Source organism: Cucurbita pepo, chromosome LG15, assembly GCF_002806865.2.
Source record: "Cucurbita pepo subsp. pepo cultivar mu-cu-16 chromosome LG15, ASM280686v2, whole genome shotgun sequence".
In the NCBI taxonomy this organism is placed as follows: domain Eukaryota; kingdom Viridiplantae; phylum Streptophyta; class Magnoliopsida; order Cucurbitales; family Cucurbitaceae; genus Cucurbita; species Cucurbita pepo.
The window spans coordinates 7,586,219-7,610,058 of NC_036652.1; the positions used below are offsets into that span (position 1 = coordinate 7,586,219).

General features: G+C 38.3%; 4 protein-coding genes across 6 annotated transcripts; 1 reads left to right on the plus strand and 3 right to left on the minus strand.

The window, feature by feature from the left end:
* Window positions 1-389: 389 nt before the first annotated feature.
* On the minus strand, window positions 390-8,385 carry LOC111811644 (26S proteasome non-ATPase regulatory subunit 2 homolog A-like). The gene is made up of 25 exons (XM_023698603.1): window positions 8,034-8,385; window positions 7,630-7,730; window positions 7,326-7,446; window positions 7,182-7,241; window positions 6,916-6,983; window positions 6,763-6,805; window positions 6,535-6,600; window positions 6,367-6,405; window positions 6,195-6,277; window positions 5,291-5,405; window positions 4,991-5,065; window positions 4,434-4,592; window positions 4,252-4,359; window positions 4,069-4,173; window positions 3,851-3,991; window positions 3,672-3,776; window positions 2,863-3,084; window positions 2,594-2,707; window positions 2,308-2,523; window positions 1,834-1,893; window positions 1,635-1,748; window positions 1,454-1,539; window positions 1,247-1,355; window positions 987-1,165; window positions 390-904 (listed from the first exon to the last, which is right to left on the minus strand). The coding sequence occupies exons 1-25, from the start codon at window positions 8,157-8,159 to the stop codon at window positions 829-831; spliced, it is 2,691 nt and encodes an 896-aa protein (XP_023554371.1). The 5' UTR covers window positions 8,160-8,385; the 3' UTR covers window positions 390-828.
* A 756-nt stretch (window positions 8,386-9,141) lies between these two features.
* LOC111811751 (GATA zinc finger domain-containing protein 14-like) lies at window positions 9,142-10,563 on the minus strand. The gene has a single exon (XM_023698777.1). It carries the CDS (start codon window positions 10,411-10,413, stop codon window positions 9,412-9,414), a length of 1,002 nt encoding a protein of 333 aa, XP_023554545.1. The 5' UTR covers window positions 10,414-10,563; the 3' UTR covers window positions 9,142-9,411.
* Window positions 10,564-12,488: 1,925 nt separating this feature from the next.
* LOC111811748 (dnaJ homolog subfamily B member 1-like) lies at window positions 12,489-14,502 on the plus strand. Its single transcript, XM_023698772.1, has 3 exons — window positions 12,489-12,859; window positions 13,086-13,498; window positions 13,953-14,502. Exons 1-3 carry the CDS (start codon window positions 12,695-12,697, stop codon window positions 14,389-14,391), a joined length of 1,017 nt encoding a protein of 338 aa, XP_023554540.1. The 5' UTR covers window positions 12,489-12,694; the 3' UTR covers window positions 14,392-14,502.
* A 108-nt stretch (window positions 14,503-14,610) lies between these two features.
* On the minus strand, window positions 14,611-23,712 carry LOC111811631 (homeobox-DDT domain protein RLT2-like). 3 transcript variants are annotated; one of them, XM_023698573.1, is made up of 20 exons: window positions 23,004-23,711; window positions 22,441-22,896; window positions 22,208-22,290; window positions 21,672-22,112; window positions 21,512-21,601; window positions 21,267-21,431; window positions 20,959-21,181; window positions 20,622-20,722; window positions 20,319-20,405; window positions 20,074-20,226; window positions 19,817-19,972; window positions 19,431-19,643; window positions 18,916-19,354; window positions 18,680-18,816; window positions 18,051-18,590; window positions 17,358-17,742; window positions 17,182-17,258; window positions 16,987-17,091; window positions 16,337-16,597; window positions 14,611-15,677 (listed from the first exon to the last, which is right to left on the minus strand). In XM_023698573.1, the coding sequence occupies exons 1-20, from the start codon at window positions 23,116-23,118 to the stop codon at window positions 14,880-14,882; spliced, it is 5,025 nt and encodes a 1,674-aa protein (XP_023554341.1). In that variant the 5' UTR covers window positions 23,119-23,711; the 3' UTR covers window positions 14,611-14,879. The 3 variants fall into 3 exon arrangements, with proteins under 3 accessions (XP_023554341.1, XP_023554340.1, XP_023554342.1); XM_023698572.1 differs by having other exon boundaries at window positions 18,680-19,354; XM_023698574.1 differs by lacking the exons at window positions 14,611-15,677; window positions 16,337-16,597 and adding an exon at window positions 16,722-16,910 and having other exon boundaries at window positions 18,680-19,354; window positions 23,004-23,712.
* Window positions 23,713-23,840: the final 128 nt, after the last annotated feature.

Below are 23,840 nucleotides of genomic sequence, written 5' to 3' on the forward strand. Positions count from 1 at the left end.
TCAAAGTTTCAAATATACCTTAAAGTGGCGGATTACGGTTCCGCCCCTGGCCCCCTGGCTAAATTATAGTTTCTCCCTCTTTAATTATGTCTTTTAATTTAGAAATTTTAAAAGTTGTTTAATAAATCTATAAATTTTAATTTTGTATGTAACATCTTCATAACTTAAAAGCCTAGAAAATTAATTCTAAACTTCTAATTTTGTGTATAATTATTTTAAAAAATATTGATTAAATCTTTTAATTATAATACAAAATTAAAAATTTATAAATTTATAAATCTTTATAAGTTTTATGTGATCCGACTCGAATTCAAAACCACTCTCAAATATATTTTTAACTAGTTCTTATAGTATGAAACTAGCACTTAAAAGGATTACATGCTCGAGAATAATTTTGAACATCCACCTTACGAGGAATTTGTATCATAGACAAAACAATCCACGGGACACTGGAACATTCAAGAACCCAAAACAACGTTCAAGAACCCAAAACAACGAAAGGTGACTCGATATTGTCGTTGCATCAAATTAAACTAAGCAAATGGAGAGAGTTTCTATTCTCTAAAAATCAATACAAAAAGATCCCAAGTCGAGGGGAACTAAGTATTAACCATGAAATATTAACTAAATCAATTCAGGCACATTTCCTCTTTCGAACTCATGGCTGTTCATCTCAAAGCTACAAATGCACTGGTTGGATGACATTACGACGAGCGTAACTAAACTCGAACCACATCCCGCATCATGCTTTTTACGTCCACCAACATCCTGGTTAGAACTCGTATCAAGCAGCATGTTTTGTCCGTTCCTACTTACAATGGCTTGCTATTACTGCTCTTCTCTGTATTCTGGGTTCTCCTGTAAAACGACGAATCCTTCTAGGATTGGAGAAAGAGGGATGTACCTGAACAAAGACAGCTAAAGTTAGCTTATGATTTATCGAAGTCTGGAAAAAATTACACAAACTATATGGCTAGTTCTAGTACTTCTCAGTGGCCAGCTCTGCCCTGTCACCAGCAGCAAGAAGAACTGGGGTTGAGTGAGTCTGAAAACCAGTGATCGTCTTTGGACGACCTGCCTGTCCAACGACATCAACAGCCTGACCCACCCGAACAGGTACTGAAAGAGGCTTGAGATTCTCATCCACAGTCAACAGCATTCTCGGCTGTCATACTTGAAAGTCAGAAGGGGGAAAAAATAGAAAACCAGTTAACAGAATGACACGAGATAATCAACCAAGACGGACCTGCATTGCCAAAACAAGGTAGTAGAGCACATAATGATATTTCCCCAGGATAATGGATTTCATGTCAAGACATGCATGCAACATGATTATTAATCCTGCAAGCGCGGTCCTGCAATGAGGAGTACATACTATGAAACAAGATGATAAAACATAAAACTTCAAAAAGATAGACTAACAGAACTAGGTTTCTCCAAAGCAGTTACTGACGGTGCTAATAAGAATCGGTCAGAATGATAGGGGTTAAGAGTTAACAGGCCCTTCCCCAAATGTACAAGCCCTTGGGCAATCCTGACCTGCAAACATTTACAAAATGAAGGTATCAGACACTAATTCTTCACACTATGTAAAAAGGGAACTCCACAATGGAAAATTTCATAGGCATCATTACACAAAAAAGAAGGCTCGCATCTTTGTAGTAATAACTCGAAAGATTCCGAAGCATGCCAGCTATTCTCGCATTATTGGTTCCAGCACCAATCAAACCTAAGGAGATCACTGCTGCCTGTAACATCCATTTAAGAATTTTAACATTGAATTTCTACAAAAGCAGTGAAGAAACTAAAATGAACCAAAAACTCGAATCTCACCATTGCTACTTCAGAATCTGTATCATGGCTGAGTCTGCTTAACGTGTCCATAACATTAACCTGGTCAAATTATCCAGTCATACAATTAAATTTGGCCTGAAAAATCGTCCACACTCAAAACCAACTCACTAAGAAACCTTAGCTCAATATGGCATCCTTATAAGAACCAACTCACTAAGAAGTCTTCGCTTAGCTCAATATAGCATCTTTATTAGAAGTAGGAATATGTGGCATACTTCTCTATACTAGGATGTTGGAGTGTTTGCTGTACACTTCTTTGTATAGGAGCATTTGCAGCATGCTTTAAACCTTATTACCTTACTGTGAACTGTTTCATGAAACGATAGAGCTCTTGACCCTTACAATTACTATCTTTTTCCCCTCTACTTATTTGGCTGGAAAACTTTATAGTTCGAAAATTATAGAATAGATCAGAACATAACAGGTCTTCATCAAAAAACACATCATACTGACCTTGGGGTTTGAAATGCAAAGGAGACCAAGAGCCAAGGGAACAGCACGACGAATATTTTGCTCCCCATACTGCAAAAGATGCTCTAATGAACGAATTGCCATCTCCAAACCCAGTTCTTCAGCCATTGCCACCATTGCAATTCCAAGAACAGCAGCTCCTTGGTGAGTTTCACCCTTCTCAAGATGTTGAGAACAATGACCAAGAAGGTTTTGAACCTAAATGGGGGAGAGATAGACAGCTAAGTTGGTGCATTATGTTTATACATTGATAAACTACACTGCATACCTTAAGTACATTCCCAGTTCCAGCATATGCACAGGAGAGCAATGTCATGTCGCAGTATTTTCTGATTTTCTCGTTAAATGTCTTGGAAACCTCAGCTGTGGCCTCCACACTTTCCTTTTAGAACCAAGAGAAGGAAGTTATAAAGGAAAAGCCTTAAATTCCACAAAATGCATGATGCCTAAAGCATCAGTTGAAGGTCAAATCTTAAAACACAGGAAAATAATCATAATTACGATAGACAATGTATTCACAGCAGACTGCAGTCGCACCTGCTTTCCAAGGTATAGAAGACCAAGGCTAAGTGGTAGAAGGCGACCTAGAGCATCTCCCAATTCAGACTCACTTCGATCCATTAATGCAAATATAATTGCTTGGGCGACCTCCTCATTGCAGGAGCCAAGAAATATTAAACCCAATGAGAGTGAAGAGAATGCAATCACATCAAGTGAAGCTCTTGAATCATTTAATATAGGGGTCAGTTTTAGCCGCAGCTGAAAGGATACAAAATGCAAGAGTATCAATAAGGAATGGGAAAAAAATCATTGACCTGTGAAAACATACATTACAGTATCTTATACCAAAAACTTGTAGTTACACTATATATATGTGTATATATATACATATATGTATGTATGTATGTATAATATAATATATATATATATATATATATATATAGAGAGAGAGAGAGAGAGAGAGAGAAAGAGAGAGAGATTTTTCATCGATACATGAAAATGAAGAAAAAAGCTCCAACATACATTCTCCCAATGGGGAAGAAACGAAAAGCATAAAACCCAGAGGAAAAACCTGATTTTGGGATTTGTCAAACCCGAAGAAATGTTAAATATGCTATACATAAAAAAAAAATGTTAATATTAATAAAATTTAATTTTTGAACTAAATTAATTGAAAATTGTCAAAATGACCCAGAAAAGTTGTATAATTAGAAGTACAAAAGCAAAACATTATAGAAATCCCAAAGCATCACTTGCAGGGAAAAAGAAGGAGATTTTCAAAAGCTAATTCATTGTTCTGACATCCACTAAGCCTACAAACAGAAAAAGGAAAGATGGGTGGTAACCTGCTCATTTTGAGTTCCTGCATACGTAATGCCCAACCCCATTATTGCACCTATACGGGTGGATGCATCTTCTTTGTCAACGTATTCTATTAAAAGTGCTAATGCCTGAAAAGAGAGAAGACAGTTCAGAAAATTGAAATGGATTCCAACGTTCTGCACAATAAAGAAAAAAGACTCACAGGATCACAATCATTCTTGATAGCACAATTGACAATACCAACTCCCAACAATGCTCCAGCAACAACATGGTTATCATTGCTGTGCAAAAATTTGTCAATTTGAGAAAGTCCAGCATCCACATCCCAAAGCAAAATCATACCCTGTGATCATGATGATAAATGATAAGACAAAACCAGATGCTAAACAAAATGGAAAGACGGAAATGGTGTAAACTTACCAAACTTGCTGCAGCACTCATCTTCCCATGTTCTTTATTCTTAAATAACCAGTTTCCTGAAGAAGCGCCACTGGATGAATCTGGCGTAACTGTCATTAACTTATCCTGGAATGACAATAACAAATAATAAGAAGCCCGAAGTAACATGCCACTTCTTCTGCACATTGATTGAACATCTCTTACCTGACCAAAGCCAGCATTCACAAAAGCATTAACGAAGGTAGCAGCCAAGTTTTGTCTAGCAGAATCAACACTTGCACCAGCACTAGCTCTGCCATCAAGCAAATGTGCCTGAAATATTTCAAGGACGGAAATCAGTATAATGAGAATGTGGATATAACAGTCACGAGCAAGGGTGAGATAACCTTATAGATGTCTTCTGGAGATTTAGGCTCCATGACCTCAATGTCACGAGCAAGGGTGAGATAACCTTCACTTATTTTGGCATTATTGATGATTTCCTGCATTGCCTCTCTCTCGTCATCATCTGGACACATGTCGTCATCAAGCTCAAAACTAGTACCCTGTATGAAAGAAAAAAAGAAGTTAATTGAAGAAAAAAGTTTTTTAATGGTACAAAATGATAAGATAATAGTCGGTCACTGACGAACTAGTCATGTCAACCATTCATAAATCATAAATTCTCTTTCCCAAAATAATCCAATAACCAACCGATAATAGTAATTAGTGATATACATGCACCATAATGTATTATACAAACTGGTACCCCACCCAATCATCTCTTGAAGCCCAAAGGAATCAAGTACTACACAATTTTGAGATTCAGATTCAGATTCAGATTCTAAGCATTTATACAAAATAAAGTGCACACAAAATGCCTAACATCAATGCATCAGAAAATAGATCCAATAAACCGACACTAAATAGCATAACAATTAATATATAGATTATCAGAACTTACCTGTCGAGCGAGTATGTACGAAAACTGCTTTTTACGCTGCATATCATCACAGGCTTGATAGATTTGTCTGACATACTGAAACAAAATGAAATTTAAAGAGGTTTTCAACATAGTTCGATGGTTAAGTAGTTCAAATATACTAGGTATGTAACACAAGGGAAAAAACTGCTTAAAATTCCTCATCTTTTAACCAAGAAACGAGGATGATACTTTATACTCCCGATGATATAACATAATAATACTCAAGTCCCAAACTGATATTAATGGGCAAAAATTTCAAGGTTAAAATAGAGGGAAAACCTGCAAGTTATCAAGGAACAATGCAATCTGAAGTGCATTGGTATACTCTTCAAATTTTAGATATATCATGTATGCAATGTCCAAAGCTAGCATGTCATCAGGTCCAGGAAGATATCTGTGATGTTGGCGATGTTAAATACCATAATCAAGGAGAAGGATTCAAAAAATGGAAAAGGAAAAGCTAACACTATTAGAGGTTATAAGTTTGTGAATAAATAATAATCATATATTATGACTTCTTAATGGAAAATCGAGTCTCATCGAGAAAATATAGAAGAATACAGGAAAGCATACAAGCCCAACAAAAAAGATTAAAAAAATAACCCGAGCTAACTATGCACAAATGAGCTCCCATCTAAAATTGAGCATATTGGATAATTAAACCTTTGAGGCCAACACCAAAAGGCATTAAACCTAACACAAATTAAGCCTATACCCAAGACCTCTGAACCCTTCCAAAAATCTTACTATTAGTCTCAAGCCAAAACCCCCAAAAAAAGCCCCACCACAACACCTGGATTAGCCAAACACCTATTTAAAATTGAGAAGTCTCTCACTGTAGGTAGCATATTTAAACATCATAATATAATACCACAGCATTCAAAAAGTAATAAAGTAAACCATTTTCTTTAAAAGAATAGTAAAACAAACATGACGCAGTTGCTTCAAATCCATAAACATGACAGACGCCCATCATATTCTTCAGAAAAAATAATAGTTCAGCTAAAACTTTGAATTGAAATTAATTAAGAAAGGGCATCAATCACGAAGAAATTTAGACAGAGCCCAAACAAGCTTGAAAACATAACCGTTCATATCAGACAATAATTCCTAGACAAGTAGTAAAAATGAAGGAAGTGCAATTATATGTACTACAAGAACTCAAGAAGATGAGCTGACATACTTGGCTGAACTAGTAAGATAGATACAGGTCCTTTTGAAATTTGTATTGTCAACATGCTCTACTAACAGATCAAGATCTTCAACCTGGTACAAGTCACATGCATAATTCCGTCAGCCATACCCTTTTCCCCATCCCACCCCAAACAAAAATAAAATAAAAATTAGTATCGAACCTCCATTAAGAGATCGACAGCTTCAGGTTCGGCATTGTGCTGAAGATCAATAAAAATAATTAGAGATGCCAATTGCTAACAGTATTACATTATCTACAGAAAACTATGGCTTAGTGTCCAAAGAAGGTTCAAACAAAGTTGATCCGTTGACTTGTTATGCAGACATACTTTCATGTGAAAAGCAACAATTTCTTGAACAAGTTCCATCAGATCATCAATGGGAGCCTCTTCACCCTGAAACAAAGAAGTAAAGAAAGCAACAGTAAGTACACTTCCTAATTAGTACAATAAAATTAAATATACGATCATATAAAGACAAGCATATTTATGTTATAATCTATTAATTAGGACAGGAAAAAAAAAAGTTATTGCATATTCGAATAGAATTGTCACTACCTGCCGCTTGGTGTATTCCTGAGCAATCTCTCCAGCCAAGTTCCTGAGGTTACAATATATTTTAGAAAATAATGAGTATAATACAGATAATACCTTCTGACAAAGAACCATGTAATAAGTCGCACAAGAATGTTGTACTAATCATGCGCTCACCTTACATACTCATGGCCCCATGAACCAATATCACCTTCTGAACCTAATAATCTGTATTTAAGGCTTTCCTGAGAAAGTTCGACAAGAAATTATTTATATTTAAGTGTGACTGCATAAGCCCACGTAATAGAGCTAGAATAAGGCATAAGCACGAGACTGTAAGACACAGAGACATCAAAAACAGAGAAAATGCTCCATGCACATGATATTAAAACAAAGAAACAAAAGGAACACATGGCGATCAATATTAAGGAAAACAGACAAACCCGTTCTCCCTCTGCAGACATTGTCAGTGCTAATACTGATAGTATGTCCGCCATGTATTTCTGCAATAGAGAAGCAAGTAGAGTTACATTTTTCTTATAGAAAAACCAAATCAATAGTGGATTACAATACTGAGAGTAAACCACCTTTAAATCCGAGTCTGCCATTGTTTCATAATAAGCTTTCAAAGTTCCATAATGTGGGCGAAGGAATTTTAGAGGCTTTGGAACAGAAGTCATGGAGCTTGTGGAGGTTCGAATTTCCTGCCTGGAATTATAAGTTCTCAAATAAGTTCAAAATATGAAGGCCTTGAAGAAAATATGCACGATTCATAAACCTATCCAATCCGGTATATCAATCTATATCATAATTGCAAACATCCACGAGCAGGGTAAGATACCTTTAAAGTAACGGTTTCTGTTTTAACTGAACTATAAATAAAATGCGAACCTCATACTCTCAAGTGCAACTTTCTGCAACCCAGGATCGGGGTCCTGAACTCTCTCCACGTACAGCTCCAACTGTTGCTTCAAAGCCAGATCCTCTTCCGACTGTGCACGCAATAACCCATGTCAGATCAATACGCAACGTACTACAGGAATGATAAGAGGGAAAACTAAAATCGCACATGAACTAATCTAAATATTCCCTCGCTTCAACTCATACTGCGAATAACCTCTTCTAAGTACAGAAACGACTTAAGCAAAGCTCAGTAGAAAATTTTCAGAGTACACTAAAAAAAGTTTACACCAAAGCCACCATCCATCCAGTTTCAATTTGGGTGATTCTTCTGATTTCTTGGAAATCAGACAGAAACCAAGCCCTTAAGTAACAAAGAATTGAATGAACCATACCAGATCCTCCTCCTTCTTATCGTCCTTCTTCTTCGGGTCCTTCGATGGGACTTTCAAAGTGGCCTCCTCGCGCTGGGAGCTGTTACTGGCACCGCCGCCAGCAGAGCCATTTGGGTCACGCGCCATTGTGCAGAGAAGAAGACTAAAAGAATCAAAGCCCTCGAATGAGAGGGGAAGATCGAGCAGGAGGAAAATGAAGAATGCGAACAAAGGGAGTGAACAAAATCAGTAACAGGATTGGAAATGGAAGAAATTGTCCCGAATAACCTGGGATTGGATCGCCTGCAGAAGAATATAAACGAAGGGAGTTGCTTTTTCCTTTTCCTCCTGAGCAAGAAACTAAAATTGGGGTGTTAGAGGGGGTTTTCTCTGCTCCCGAGTCGGGTCGGTTTACATTCGATCTTCAGAAAATGGGCTTCTTGAGGATATTCATAGGCCCAAATTGGTAAAATAGCCCAAGATAAATAAGGTCCAACAACTGTCGACCGGCCCGTTTTTATTGGACTCGTTTTATGGGCTTTACTGGAGGCAGCCCATTAAAACATCGATGGTTCTCGTCTAATAAAGACCAAAATCGAGAGAAGACGTGCAAATTCTGAGAGTTTTAGTTTGGGGAGGTTTTTATTATGGTATATATCAAATATATTAAATATGTAACAATCCATCTAAATTCAATTTTATATTTTCAAATTGAATTATATTCCAATTATTCAAATTTTGAAGTCACTCGTTCTTTTCTTCGACGAAGCAACAGCTCGCTCTAAATTCGACCTTTCAACTGTGTAACAAGGTGTCCTGGATGCGAACCCCAACCGAAAAGTGTTCAAAGGACCAACGACAAACGAATCTTATCTTCATCTTAAAGGCAAGACCTTCCCTACATAAATATACTAAATTAAAATTTTAATATTAGATTTAATAAATTTTATAATGGTACATATAATTGATATTTAATTGAGGTTACCTAATTTACAAAAATTTAAAGATTGTTTTATAACTTGGAAATTCAAATTTGTTTGATTTTTTTTTTTTCTAAAATATCATTTATTTCAATTTCTACTTATTATTATTTTTTTTTTCATTAAGGAAATAACATTTTACATGTCCATAATCCAAAATAACACTTTTTTTTTCCACAAAAATTTTCCAATATCATCCAAGGTGGTTGGAGCCCAGCTAGCCTTCCAAGTATTGCTATACCTTTTTTCATATGTTAAACAACATACAAACACCAAGAACATTGATTCAAGTTGTGCGAAAACAATCACAACTCAAAAGATGAGCACTAAAATCACACACAAACAATAATTTTTAAAAAAACCTCCATAAATTCAGGGGTTCAAGTTTAAGTTAAACCCTAAAATTCTCCCTCTATGCATCAAGGAAGAAATCCCTCACTCTTCTCGTACTCCTCCATGGAATCGAACTCGTTCGGATACTTTTTGCTTCCGTATGATTTGTTTTCTTCTCCAATTCCTGAGTTAATTTCGTGATAGTACCTTCCGTTCTCCATGAATCTGGTGTCGCTCATCCCTTGCTGCTCCGTCGGTTCGTATCGCCTCTTTCTGTAGCCATCGCCCTCGACATTGCTCTGGTACTGGTAATTTCTGACGCCGTTGTTTTCGAAATCGCTCTTGTATTCGGTATTTCTGTATTCATTATTGTTGTTCTCGTACTCGGAATTTCTGTACTCATTGTTGTTCTCGTACTCGGAATTTCTGTGTTCGTTGTTGTTCTCGTACTCAGAATTTTTGTGTTCATTGTTGTTCTCGTACTCGGAATTTCTGTGTTCATTGTTGTTCTCGTCCTCGGAAGTTCTGTGTTCGTTGTTGTTCTCGTGCTCGGAATTTCTGTATTCGTTGTTGTTCTCGTACTCGGAATTTCTGTGTTCATTGTTGTTCTCGAACTCGGAATTTCTGTGAACATTGTTGCTCTCGTACTCGGAATTTCTATATCCACTGTTCCCGTCGTTATTGCTCTCAGATCTTTTAGGGCTTTCGAAATTGTCACTGTGTAAATTCGTCTGATAGCCAGATTTGTGGCTCTCCTCGTCCTCACCGTCCTCCGCGAGAATCTCCTCTTCCACGTCGGTGATCGTCCGGCTACCTTCGCTGTCGTCTGCATCACTGCCGTACAGACCGTAAGCATTCTGCGATTCGTCGAAAAACGGCGCGGGAGCTAGCGTTGGCGCCAGAGATGGAGATATCTCAGGCGGAACAGAGACCGGCGCCGGGGAAAAGGCTACGGGAAGAACAACATCGCGATCAGTGTGGATAAATTTGCTGAAGAATTTATTGACTCTGGCTTCGATTTGAACAGAGGAGAGGATGAAAAAAATGAAGGGGAGATGCTTGAACGTAATTGAAGCGGCCATAGCCATGGAAGTGATCCTGATGCAATGCAGAGAGGAAGAAAAAGGTACGAAAATCTATGGTTTGCTATGGTTGAACTTATATATGGGATTTACGGGCGATGAATTATGCGGGGATTGAGGGAATTAGAAGAAGGGTGTGGGGCAGATGAAACATAATGGTAGTGGAAATATAGTGCACGCTGCATGTGCTGTGCACTTGAATGCCCACCATTACAGGCCTACCTAATTTTTCTGCCAAAAAGAAAAAACACTAACTTTTATATAAAATTAATTAATTAATTAAAAATTTAGAATTTATATAAAATTAATTAATTAATTAAAAATTTAGAATTCTGGGAGGAACACGATTCTACACAATAGTATGATAATGGTCCATTTTGAGCATTAGCTCTTATGGTTTTCCTCCTATAATAATAGTTATATATATATATATATATAAAAAACAAAAAGAGTCAAAAGGTGGCATTGTTTTTCCTTTAGTAGTTAAATTTTGCAGTGTAAACACTTTCTTGCTTTCTTATAGTAAAAGAGATGGGTTTGAATTGGGCACCGAATCAATTATCAACAATGCCCTTTATCTTCTTTCAAACTGCCCAATCAACCCATTATCTTTGGAGAAAATTTATGCATTTTTTCCGGTCACAAATTTAACCTAAGGCCTCGAGAAAGATGTAAAGAACGTGGAGCGTGAAGTGCAATTAGATTCATTTTGAAGACGGGTAGCTAGTCATTCTTCTATACCACAATCATAGTGACAACAATGAATATGTACTCATTTTTGTTGAATTTAGAAGTTTAAATTCTTGTACACCATATTTGTTGCACGAAAAAAAAAAAACATTAATAATGGCTATACTCGAACAAAGATATTGAATTTCAACTACTTTAGGTAAAAAGGGTAAGGGTATGATGAATTGGAAGGGGAAGATTTGGGTTTAGGGTTTTGGAAGAATGGTTGAGTAAAGTTGAAGAAAATTAATTAAGGGATCCATGGCGTAATCATAGGAACAACAACGACAGCTCTTCTTTTTGTAACAGTTTGTGTTGGCTTTTCATTGATGAGGGAGGGGAAGAAACTCTTTGACTTTTAGCTTTATTTGTATTTGAATTCAAAACTCTACTTTTTCAACTTTGAAAATAAAGCCAAGTTTGGTGGATAAGGATTGCACCACGGACTTTGGGCTTTGAGCTTTGGGCTTTGGGCCTTCTATGCGGATTAATAATTTGTCTGGTCTGGACCGGGCCGGAATAACATGGGTCTTGCTTTGACAAAATGGAAACGGTAGAGCCACTTGTCCACCAATGAATCCTCATGTTTTGGGCTTGGTTGAAGCCCAATAGACGAGTTTTACAGACAAATTTGGTCTTGTTATTTCTTAATCTTAAATTCGACATACTTCTTGATTTTAAACTAAAAAAATCAGCTTGGCTTAATTTGTCATATTTTTTTGGTCGGATTCTTATCCGATTTCATATTTCAACATCCGTTTGCTCAACTCTCAAACAGTCTCATAATTAGAAAGTATAAATATTGATCGGATGACATGATTTTCAGTTGATTTTTTTAATCTCTTAATTTTTGGTCGAGTCCACAAGATCCTACTCAAAAAATGGTTGAGTAAACTAGGTTGAGATTATAACATAGCCATTTAAATCCAGATGAATTTGACCTCATGTTAATATTTGTGCTCTCATTAATGTCCAAAGTCCCGTGCATTCATTATTAGGAATGACGAAGACTCACACTTTATTGATGCAAAAAAAAAAAAAAAAAATTCTCTTAATACCCTTCATGCATTCATCGTGCCAAAAAATTTCAGTAGCTAAGATTTTAGGTCATTACCCTAATCCAGATATTCCCTCCACACCCTTCGTACGTAAACAATAACAAAATATTTCCTCTACATCATTTTGGGCTAACCATTAACAAATGACACAATATGCTATCGTTACCGTTAGTTAAACTATTGTCGAATAATGTAGGGACATAAATGTCTTTCCACTTGGTTGGTAAAGAGAGGGGTATAAATATCTTTTCACCTTTTTTAATGAGGTTAAAAGAACCCGCATTTTGAAAATTAGCCCATTTTCATGAATGGAAACTAAAATGACCTATTTTTTGGAACTTGACAGAAAGGTTGCCCAAAGATAATTTCTGGAAGTTTCTAAAGGTTTTGCTCAATCGAACAATCCGAGCTTCTAATGCGCGAAATCCCACCTCGATTCTTGCAGAACATCATCGCCAGAAAGGAGGAGGAAGTTCTGGAGAGGGAAAGTGAAGGGGGCAATGGGAATCGACTATTACAAGGTTTTACAAGTTGATCGGAATGCCAAAGATGATGATTTGAAGAAGGCTTACAGGAAGCTCGCTATGAAATGGCATCCTGATAAGAACCCAAATAACAAGAAAGATGCCGAGGCTAAATTTAAGCAGATCTCTGAAGCTTATGAGGTTCGTCTTTTGTCACTTATCCGAATAATAATCCAATGACTTTGTGTAGATCGATCTATCAGATTCTTAGACTCGACGGCGTTGAAATTTCATGGGGTTTGGTTGTTATGTCGTATCTTGAATGTCAATACCAATGGAATTCCTTCCTCTTCTTGTTTTTGTCTAATTCGCTGGATATTTCGGTTACCTTATGTTAGATTTGGTTCTGTTTCGATGTTGAATTTAGGTTCTTAGCGACCCACAGAAGAAAGAAATCTATGATCAATATGGTGAAGAGGGTTTAAAGGGTCAGGTGCCGCCGCCTGATGCTGGTGGTCCTGGTGGAGCTTCCTTCTTTTCCACCGGCGACCGGTCATCAACATTTAGATTCAATCCGCGAAATGCTGAAGATATTTATGCGGAATTTTTTGGGTCTTCGAACCCGTTTGGAGGAATGGGAGGGGGACCAAGGTTTTCAAGTAGCATTTTTGGTGATGATATATTTACGTCTTTTAGAGAAGGTGGGGGAGGATCCATGAGCCAAGCTGCTTCTCGTAAAGCTCCTCCAATTGAGAACAAATTGCCTTGTAGCCTTGAAGATTTGTACAAAGGAACTACCAAGAAAATGAAAATATCTCGAGAAGTTTCAGACACGAGCGGGTAATCATCTTTCTTTGCTGTAGTTCTACAGATTTGATTGCATTCCCTTGCGTTCTCAAACTTGGCTTCAATAGCTTCCATTAACTTGACTTCAGCTTTTGAAGAGTTTAAAAAGTATTGTTAGATTATCAAAATGGCTGCTCTTTTTCATTTTCCTAAATGGAATGTTGTTTGATAATGCATGTTTGTGTGGATATCCAATGTGTGGTCTTCAGCTTTAAGAATGCTACCATTTACTCTGGGATTGTTGCTATTCATCCCCTTGAATATTTGCTCTTGTGGGATGAGTTTGGCTAGTTGTCTGTTACCCTTGTGAACAGGTAAATTCATGTTTCCTGCTATGTAGGAAAAATAGTTTTTGTTTGGTGCATTTCGTGGATTGAATGTTCATTTTAAGCTGCATGTTCCCCCTCTGCTTCGCTGTATATACACTCATCGCGTTTTGTATGTACAGGAAGATTGTAACAGTGGAAGAGATCTTAACAATTGACATAAAACCAGGTTGGAAGAAAGGAACAAAGATCACATTTCCCGAGAAAGGGAACGAGCAGCCTAATGTAATACCTGCAGATCTTGTTTTCATCATCGACGAGAAGCCGCACAGTGTGTTCACTCGTGATGGAAACGACCTAATTGTCACACAAAAGATATCATTGGCCGAGGCGCTGACTGGTTACACTGTCCATCTCACCACCTTGGATGGGAGAAGTCTAACGATCCCGATCAACAATGTGGTAAATCCAAGCTATGAGGAGGTCGTCCCAAGAGAAGGAATGCCTATGCAAAAAGATTCAACAAAGAAGGGGAACTTGAGAATTAAATTTAGCATCAAGTTCCCTTCAAGGCTGACTACAGAGCAGAAGGCTGGGATAAAGAAACTCTTGGGTCAGTAATATTATGATTTGTTGGCTTGGTTTTTCTGTAATCAACTCAAGAACCACTCATTGCGAATACAGTGTTTGAAAGTTTTGCTAAAATGGGTCCATCTTGTTTTTTGTATTTAAGTAACTTTTTTGTTCGTAAATATGTCTCCTTAGGGCAACTCCAAATTAATTCTTTACCTGAAATAAGTGAATGCTGGAGAGATCTGATTATGGAGATTCTGAACTTCTGTAGAACTATTTTAGTTATCTCATATCATGCCTACTGAAAAGAGGGCGATGTACATTCATTGTGGCGGTGATAATAAAGCTATTAAAATGACAATGTCTGTTCTTTTGTTAGAAAACGTACATATTCTTATTAATCATCAGCTTCAGCTTGCAAGATGAACAGGATGGTATTGTACAATGACATTGCATTAGTCCTTAGGTAGCTATCCACTTCCATTTTCAGGATTGTGCCACTGCCTTTAAATCCAACAAAGAACACAAATCCTGTTTCAGTTACTGTAATCTGAGGAGGCGGATTGCAATTCCATATTATCCTCTAAATTCCTGTTACTTTCTTCATTGTACTCCCCATCCGTATAGTGTTCAACGTAAAGATCTCGTTCCTCGTCCATGACATTACCCCTCCCTCCATCAGAAAGATCATACTCTTTGTATTCTTCGTCCATGGTGTTACCCCTCTCTCCATCAGCAGAGAGATCATCCTCTCTGTCTTCATCTATTTCGTAACTTCGGCTAGTCGGTAGATAGCCAGCTTGCCAAGATCGAGCACGGTCATCTACCAGCATATCATCATATTCCACTCTACCACTGTTATCGATGGAAATCAACCTATCAGAACTGCTTGGACTTCCATCACTTCGTTGCAGCATCCTTGTGTTCTGATCATCATTCCATTCATGACTGTTGTCCAGAGATAATTTTGATGTTTCATTGATTGTTTCTTCAGGATGACCTCCCTCAGAGCCAAACTTGATCTTCCTTCCTGATTTTTGCCTGCTTCTAGCACTCCGACGACCGCGCCTAAATCCTCCCTGTTCTTCCACCTGTCCGTCCTCCCACATAAGCACCTGCCTTAATATTTTTCGGTTGTTGCCAGTGCTCTTATCAGATACAGGCCTCATGCTATTGGTTCTTTTATGTGATTTTCCACCTCTGATACGTCCATGTCCTCTTTTGCTATCTAGTTGTCCATAATCAGAGCTTAAGGGTCCAACCCCGCCATATATCAAGTTTGCTTCTTTGACATGCTCATTTGAAATTACAGCAGTTGCAGAATCTGACAAGGGCTAAAAAAAATAATGAAAGAATGATGTCAGATCAGAACTAAATCCAACAAACTTGGAATGAGTTTTTACTCGTACTACCAATGAACTTAGCGTTAGGAGAATAATAAGCCATGTCAAGGTACTACAAGTACTGTTGCAGGTTTGGACAACGTGAACATGCTCAAACAAGTTCTAAACACATTTGGGGCACGGCCCAAGCCCATCGCTAGCAGATATTGTCCTCTTTGGGCTTTTCCTTCTGGAGTTCCCCTCAAGGTTCTAAAACACGTCTACTAGGAAGAGATTTCCACACTCTTATAAGGAATGTTTCATTCCCCTCTTCAACCGATGTGGGATCTCACACGGCCACAAGTTGTGTAGCTTGTTAACTCGGTAATTGCTTCCCTATCTTGTATAAATGTAAATGTGAATGAAAAACTCAGACCCGCAAAGTTGCAAAACATGTATACAAAAATTGTATTCCCTCTCCCTCTTGCATCCAAGTAACCACATTTCAGATTTGTAAGTCTAAACGTATTCAAGTTGTGTCCCGTGTCCATCCTTCTTAGAGAGGGACAATACTTTCTACCTCTATATCTCAATGAAGTTAAGAACGCACAATGACAAAAGCAGTCTATTTGATTTAGTCTAAATTCAGGACATGAACATGAAAGACTCACTTTTATGTCCATTGACCCCTGAGCTTGAGACTCAGCTTTCTGCTGCAGACTGTAAGAGAGGGAAGTGTCAAATTCCAAAAGCCTCAATGCCACAGCAGCCGTTGTAAGTGGTATCCATGGAAGAACTGGTACTGTTTCAGGGAAAGAACTATGACAAGTGTAATTTCCTGGTGGGTTGACGCAAGCCAACAATTCATAGGTGGTCTCATAGTTAGACCACATAAAGTCCCGCTTAATGCCATTCTCCAACAGAGTCAGAATCTGAAAGCAAGGATGTTAGGAAACAAATGCAAAAGATTAACTAAAGAAATACGGGGAAAATCCCTTAACAATAACTAATAGTATAAAATGAATACCATAACTAACAAATATCAGAACCAAGACATCCGGAAAATGAATACCAAAACTAATAGTATAAAATGGAGGGGTGCCCAAGTAGGAGTCATATTGGTCGTGTCCCAATGAGTCCCAATGAACAAGGAGCGAACCGTCACTCTTGTAGCATACACATACTCTCGAGATTGTTGAACTTCCTTACATCTTATAGTTGTGGTATAACGAAATAGTGCATCATTTAACAAAATGATTTTAGTGGGGGCGTGGCACGGATGAAAAAGGGAAAAGGTGATCAAGTGCATTTAGATATTAACCTGAAGAACGTCCTCAGCAGAGGATGAAGACAGAAGTTTTGAACTCCAAGTTTTTCTTTCGAAATCTGTCCAGGATGGTTGAAAAGCTTCCCCTGGAATGGAAACCTATGCGCCAGATAAGAAAAATGACAGTTGCACCATAAATGACAGTCAACATTAATAGTTTAAGCTACACTACAACTGAAGGGAACTCACCTCAATCAAAGTCAACAGCATCTTAAGTAATCTAATCCTCAAGGGGGAAGATGAACACCAAGATAGACCAATGTTCTCTATACGTTGGACCATGTGTTCAGGAAAATATAAGAAGATGGAAGAACGGCAGTGGTGGAAATTTTCAGAATAAATGAATTGATAAAGATCTCAAATACCTAGTAATTGTGTGCCCTGCTTCTTTCCATGTTTGTTTGCGGATAGAACTGAAAGATTGAAGCACTCTCTCCTCATCCAGCTCTCAAAATCAAGGTATCTCTTTAATGATTCGGTCGTATCTGAACCAGTTTCTTCAGCCTCACTTCTGAAGGATGTTGAACTTTCAAATCCATCATGGTTATCTGCATATACAGTACTACTAGGACCATTATTATGAGCATTGCAATGCTGGCCAGCAGCATCTTCACCCGTCCTCTGGCTATCTTGCAGTATATTCCCCCTAGTAGCTGTTTTAAAAGATTTTTCTAATTTTTGTAGCATGAGATGCAAATGAGATTCCCTGATCCCACGAACATCCAAAGAAGCTAAGAGAGCATCAAATCCCTGCATGGACATCCAATAGTTCAATAAAAATCAACAAGCAGAGAACCTTAGCCACGCTTGCAATCTTCGATAGATATGATGAACAATGGATCATTACATCTGAATTTATAGTTAATTGGGATCATCCTAATGAGACTTTTTTTTTTTTTTTTNGTTTTTTTTTTTTTTTTTTTTGGGGATGATATCGGACAATGCAGCAGCTAGTGAAATTTTGCTTCACATTCACTTGAATTTTAGTTAAGAGTGATGCATCAAAACTTTAGTTAAAGCATTAGTTATGTTACATGTAAGAATTTGACATATAATACCTTAGGAGAATCGATAAGCCTCCAAGACCCATTATGCAACTCAACAAAAATTCTGCCATTACCAGGCTCATTTCGAGAAGCAGATGAAGTAAACTGCCAGTATCGATTACGCCTTCGATCCTGACCAAGAGGTAAAGACCTATACACATACATCTCTTCTGCTTTGTGTCCAATATAAGATTTCACTTGTGACCTTGACTTTTCAACCGCTACTACTGAATGTTGAAGCTGTGAATTATCTGCCACAACAAGTACATCTTGCACTTGCAGTCCTTCCGAGGGGCAATTATTATGTGAACTATGACAGTCCTCTTGCTGAAAACCAGTGTCTAATGGTCCTTCTCTATTTTCTTCCCCAATATTTAGAATTGCACTGAGCCTTGTTGCATCCAATGACGACGTAGTTTTAAATTCAGACTTGTTTCCCACACTCGAAGAGTCATGGATCTGCAAGACGTACTCTTCTTTGATGCGTCGCTTGTCAATTTGCGCCTCTGCCAACATTTGCTTCTTCAAACTATTTGCAGCCTCTAGACGCTCCTGTAAGACATGGAATCCATAAGATGAAAGAAACAAAAGGACTGAAGGCGTTTTTATCAAGTTATGTCAAAAGTGCAGCAGAGACATACTTCAAGGACGATTCGCATTGAGTTTCCTTCAAGTGCCACTCCAATTAATGAACATAGTGCATTAAGTCGCTCCTCAACGCTAAGATCAGAATACTCTCCCTCAGTAAGACCCTGGACCCAAGGTTCACCATGATCACCTTCATCAGAAGTTGAATCTTCTTGATATTGACCAGTGCAAATTCCAGAAATATAAATAGGTTGTTCAACGGGAGGACTTTCTTCCCCCTTTACCCTACCTTTGATGTCCAGGATAGATGTATAAGGACCACCATTCTCCATACCGACTTTACAAATATCTCTAATCTCATTACATCCATTTCCACTTGCAACAGAAGTCATTTCATCTAGAGGGCATACTTCAGGACTTTGATGTTGTTTTGTTAAATTTCCTCCAGTGCCCAAATCATGAACTTCAGCATCCTCAGGAACATCAACTTCTGAGCCATCATCTCTTTCAGCATCGTCACCATCCAAAATCCCGCTTTTGAATGTGCGAATTCTCTCCCTTGCAGTAGAAAGTACGGCATCTGCATTGCCAGGGTCTTTCCTATAGGGAGAGCGGACACAATACGTTGAAGGAGCAGTCCTTTCAAATAATTTTGAGTCTCTAGACAATGCAGCAGCAATAGAAGCTTCTGGTGTCCTGCTTGTTGTAAGATCCCGAAGTCCAGATTTCTTGAAAAGAAACGGCAAATTAGTAGCGTAAACATTAGAAAGGATGAAGTTCAGACGTTTAATTTTGACCAAGTACCTGAATTTTATTTGCAACTTCAACAATATTAAGACCTTTGCTTCCTTCAAGAGAAAGAACATGGAAAGCTGCAAATTTTACAGTTCCAGGAGTCAATCGATGCCTAGATTTGCGTTGATTGGAGAATCCCCTTTCTTGCATTATAGCAACAGCTTTTTCTGCAGCCAAACCATTGCGTAAATTTGAAATGATGTCTGCAGCATCATTACCCTGCTTTACAAGGAGCAAGAGAAAATAGAAATAGGAACCCTTTTTAATAATAATAAAAAAAAACAGTATTCTTTTTTCACCTGATAAGAGATCATATGTTAAACAGAGACAATAAAAGAAAACAAAGCCTAGTCAGCAGCTTCCACATTCTTCAAAGCTGGGCAAAAGAATTTCACCTCATTTTCATCATGATGTGCTGGTTCAGCATTCCCCCCTTTCCTCTGTTGAGGACCTAACCCACCTGATAAGGCCAACTGTCTAAGTATCTCAGGCCATGTTAAAGGATTTAAATGTTGCTGCCAGCTGCATATGTCAAAACCCCAAGCATATGCCTGATATAGAGTGCCAACAACGCAACTTGATGGTGAACAAAGAACCATATTAGAAACATGGACAAACTTTAAGAGTAGTAATAACCACCAAGGAGCCTCACCCCTTCAACTATTCGCAGATGGCCACCTCCAGGGTTGGCCCCGCTACTCTGATTGAATCCTAGACCTATAGAGGAGGTTCTAGCAACATCCTCAATATCCTTTATGATGCATTTCAGAACAGCAATGTGTACTTCACCTAATAACCTTGAGTCCTGAAATATTGTAGGGCAATAAATGATGAGTATCACAAGGCAGATTCAAAAGTCGGGTTATAGATAAAGAAAGTTTTAAGACAAGAACTTACGTGATCATGAAAAGCTTGAAGAAACTCATCAAGAGTAAAAGGCCAAAGGCCAAGAACCTCAGCAAAAGTAACCAAGAACTTCCACGCCTAGAAATACACATAACAGTTCAGCATTCATATCCTAGAAATACACATAACAGTTCAGCATTCATATAATAGATCATTTTCGAACAGTTTCTTCAATGGCAATATATGCCTCCCAGCCAGAGGGAACAGAATACTCTCATCAATTATAAAGTATAAATTCCACTCTCAATCAATGCTAAAAGAATGAAAACAAATAGAACACCTAATAAATCTTACCATGAGAAGGTTTCCCACATTCGCTTCAGATTCAATCCAAGGATGATCTGGAAAAGGCCTTTTCATTTGCACAGATTCAGGGGGAAAGTTTGGCCGCATATCTACATGTAACTTATGTCAATAGCTAAGTTGCTGAATAATGAAAAGAAGTTGAAAAGCCAAAGCCTACATAATGAAAAAATGACTTTGGATACTCAATTTTTCTAAACTGCTGGAATTGTCACTAAATTAAAGCTCACAAGTAATCACGTGTAAAATGATCACTTCGTGCAAGGGAAAGAACATTCTTGATAGTCAATGAATTTAAACAATCAAGGAAGTTAATAGAAACATAAACCTTTAAATAACTCCAGATTTTCTAAAGTTTCTTGATCAAGAGACATTATTGAAGGTAATCCCTTGCTTGACACAGCTAACTCCATGAGTTCCAGGCGTTCATCCTCAGCAAGTTCTGTTGATTCCTTAGCCATCTGGCGAGCAGCGGCCCTCTGATTGGCAGCTTTAAGCCTTGCCGCTTCTCTTTCCCTGCGCAGTGCTTCTTTCTGTCTAATTCTCTCAGCCTAAATATATATACATTTTGGGGAAGTAAATCACTTAATTAATAAAACAAGAAGAATACAATTAGCTATGGGCCACCAAACTGACTCTAATGGACTCTCTATGCAAGAACTTCTCTCTCCTCAACATTTCACGCCTTTGCTCCCTTAGGCATCTTTCTTCCTCCTTTTGCTTCTCACGCAACAGTCTTTCTTCTTCCCTTCGCCTTTCTCGGTCATGCCTTTCCATTTCTTTCCTTATCTGATCTTCTCTCTAGAGAGAGAGAGAGAAAAAAAGGTTGAGTTTCCACAAGAAACATGCAAGGCATAATTCACAAAAGATAAATATAAGACCTTTCTCCTCAGAGCATCTTGTTTCTCTAGTTCTTTCTGCATCTTTTTCTCATGAGCTTCAACTTCCCGTGCTATTCTGGCCTCATCATTCTTGTTGAAACAAATACAGAAATAAATTTTTATTTGTAAAAACTATAAAATTATAACATCTTCACTATACCTTGCTCTTCTTTTCAATCCATACAACATTGTTTCCACGAACGACCCTCTTATCAGATAGAATGGATGTAAATTCTGGATGAGCAGTTGAGTGAGTGCCATATAGAGGATTCATAGAAATATTTACAAGAGAACTCCTGCATAAACTATTATCATGCTCGCCCATGGAAGATAATAAGTTGTGGCTCCGTCTGCTTTGCTGAGCAACTATACTCAGGTTGGGCATCTGAACTTGAGAACAATAGCTGGAGGACATTTGTTCATGTCCATGCAAAAATGAGTGTCCAGAAGCCATCGGCAGAGTCCTGCTGATACTATGAACATTTGCATGAGTACCATACTGGTAAGATGAGATATCTCTCTCGTGTTCATCAGATTTTGCAGTTGGCTGTTCTGGAAGAAACTGGTATTCGTGCAAAGTCCTCCCAGACATCTGATGATGCTATGAAATAAAAAGGACAAAGGAAAGACACACCGTTTTAGCTTCATTTCAGAGCAAAAGAGTGATAATATGTGAATGAAAGAAGGAAGACTGACCTCAATCTGCTCTATATCTCTTTGCTTACTAACCTCAAAAAACTGTCCGGTTTTCTTCTCATCATCACTGACAGCAGTGACTCCTATAGCAACATGAAACACTCACTCAAGTGTCTGAAAACAATAATATTTACTAGCAAAAGCACAAACAGCAGTAAACACAACGACCCTGAAACAGATTATCCAAAATTCCTAAAGAACAACTGAAATCATGGACAAATAACCAATCTTACCTATCGGTGCCCCGAATGCCCCTGGTGGCAGAGGGTCAAACTCCATGCCAAGAATTGGTCCATCCTCCCTCAAAGCTTCTCCTAGCTGAGCCTCTACTAAAGCAATGGCCCGAAGCTCTGCAATAGATTGCTGCGACCCATAGAATCTGTTCATTGAAGGTAAGTTAAGGCCAATCCTCGCAACAGCCACTCCAGGCCTCACGTCCACTGGATGAGCATATGCATTTGACCCTTTCCCCAATCCTGAAGTGCTCTCATTCTTCTCACCACTTCCCCCAACTGGGTTCACATCTGCAGCTACCGTCATGGTTGGAGAAGGCATCCTTGGTCGCTTAACTGGTGGCGGCTTCCGGTCCTTCAACCTCCGGTGACAGAACCACATCTGTAATTGCCTATCCGACAATCCCAGCTTCACCGACAACTCAGCTCGTAGTGCTTCCGATGGATAAGGCTCCCCTACATCAACATCAAAACAAATGCAATTCACAATAAACTCAACAAAGGAACAACCACCATTCGTTCATTCCACAAAGAAAAGAAGTTATAACAAAGAAACCACACACCCATATAAGCCTTCTCAAGAATTTCCAATTGCGAAGCAGTCTTCATTTTCCTTTTGGTCTTCGTCGCCTCCACAGGTGGTGGTGGCTTCTTCTCTCCCTCAGAACTAACCTCCATTGTCAACAAGACAAAGCTCCAATCCTCCCCCAACCCACCCAGAAACCCCAAAATAACAAAACAGCCAAACCCAAGTTACCACCACACAATACTCAATCTCTCACCCATTAAATTCATTTCATACCCGAAAAAGGAAAAATCCCAGAGCATCACGGCAAGTGCAAACAAAAGAGAAAAAGAAGAAGAGGGTAGAAGAAGCAGAGAGCTACATATCTTTTGGTGATCTTAAAGCATTCTCTCCCATTAAAGAATAATGGAATTAGGTTTTGACGGAAGGTTTCGTTCCATCAAGAGTGATAGATAGACGTCTCTCTCTCTCTCTCTCTCTAGGGAGAATCAAAACAAGAGAAGCAAGTGTGACTGAGATGTGGGCATGACTGGAAACGAACAAAAAATGGAAAAGAAGAAAAGGAAAAAAGGGAAACAGAACCCAAAATCAAACAGTAGTGAAAGCATAGGAAGCGGCAGTAGCAGTAGCAGAAGAGGCAGTGGCGAGTCAGAAGAAATTTCTCGCCATTGAAATTGATGTTGGAACTGAGATGAATAAAAATATAATAAGCGAACCCAGTTTGATTTAAGGATTAAATACAGAGAAGAAGAAGGAAAANAAAAGAAGAAAAGGAAAAAAGGGAAACAGAACCCAAAATCAAACAGTAGTGAAAGCATAGGAAGCGGCAGTAGCAGTAGCAGAAGAGGCAGTGGCGAGTCAGAAGAAATTTCTC

Coding starts and splice junctions, on each gene's coding strand:
- LOC111811748 (XM_023698772.1), top strand. CDS start 12,695: ATGGGAATCGACTATTACAAGGTTTTACAAGTTGATCGGAATGCCAAA. Junction 12,860..13,085: donor AGATCTCTGAAGCTTATGAG/GTTCGTCTTTTG, acceptor TGTTGAATTTAG/GTTCTTAGCGACCCACAGAA. Junction 13,499..13,952: donor GAAGTTTCAGACACGAGCGG/GTAATCATCTTT, acceptor TTGTATGTACAG/GAAGATTGTAACAGTGGAAG.
- LOC111811631 (XM_023698572.1), bottom strand. CDS start 23,118: ATGGAGGTTAGTTCTGAGGGAGAGAAGAAGCCACCACCACCTGTGGAG. Junction 17,259..17,357: donor GCAGGGCACACAATTACTAG/GTATTTGAGATC, acceptor TCCAACGTATAG/AGAACATTGGTCTATCTTGG. Junction 15,678..16,336: donor AGGGGTCAATGGACATAAAA/GTGAGTCTTTCA, acceptor TATTTTTTTTAG/CCCTTGTCAGATTCTGCAAC.
- LOC111811644 (XM_023698603.1), bottom strand. CDS start 8,159: ATGGCGCGTGACCCAAATGGCTCTGCTGGCGGCGGTGCCAGTAACAGC. Junction 6,984..7,181: donor TGTCTGCAGAGGGAGAACGG/GTTTGTCTGTTT, acceptor GAACTTTCTCAG/GAAAGCCTTAAATACAGATT. Junction 1,540..1,634: donor ATGCGAGCCTTCTTTTTTGT/GTAATGATGCCT, acceptor AAATGTTTGCAG/GTCAGGATTGCCCAAGGGCT.
- LOC111811751 (XM_023698777.1), bottom strand. CDS start 10,413: ATGGCTATGGCCGCTTCAATTACGTTCAAGCATCTCCCCTTCATTTTT.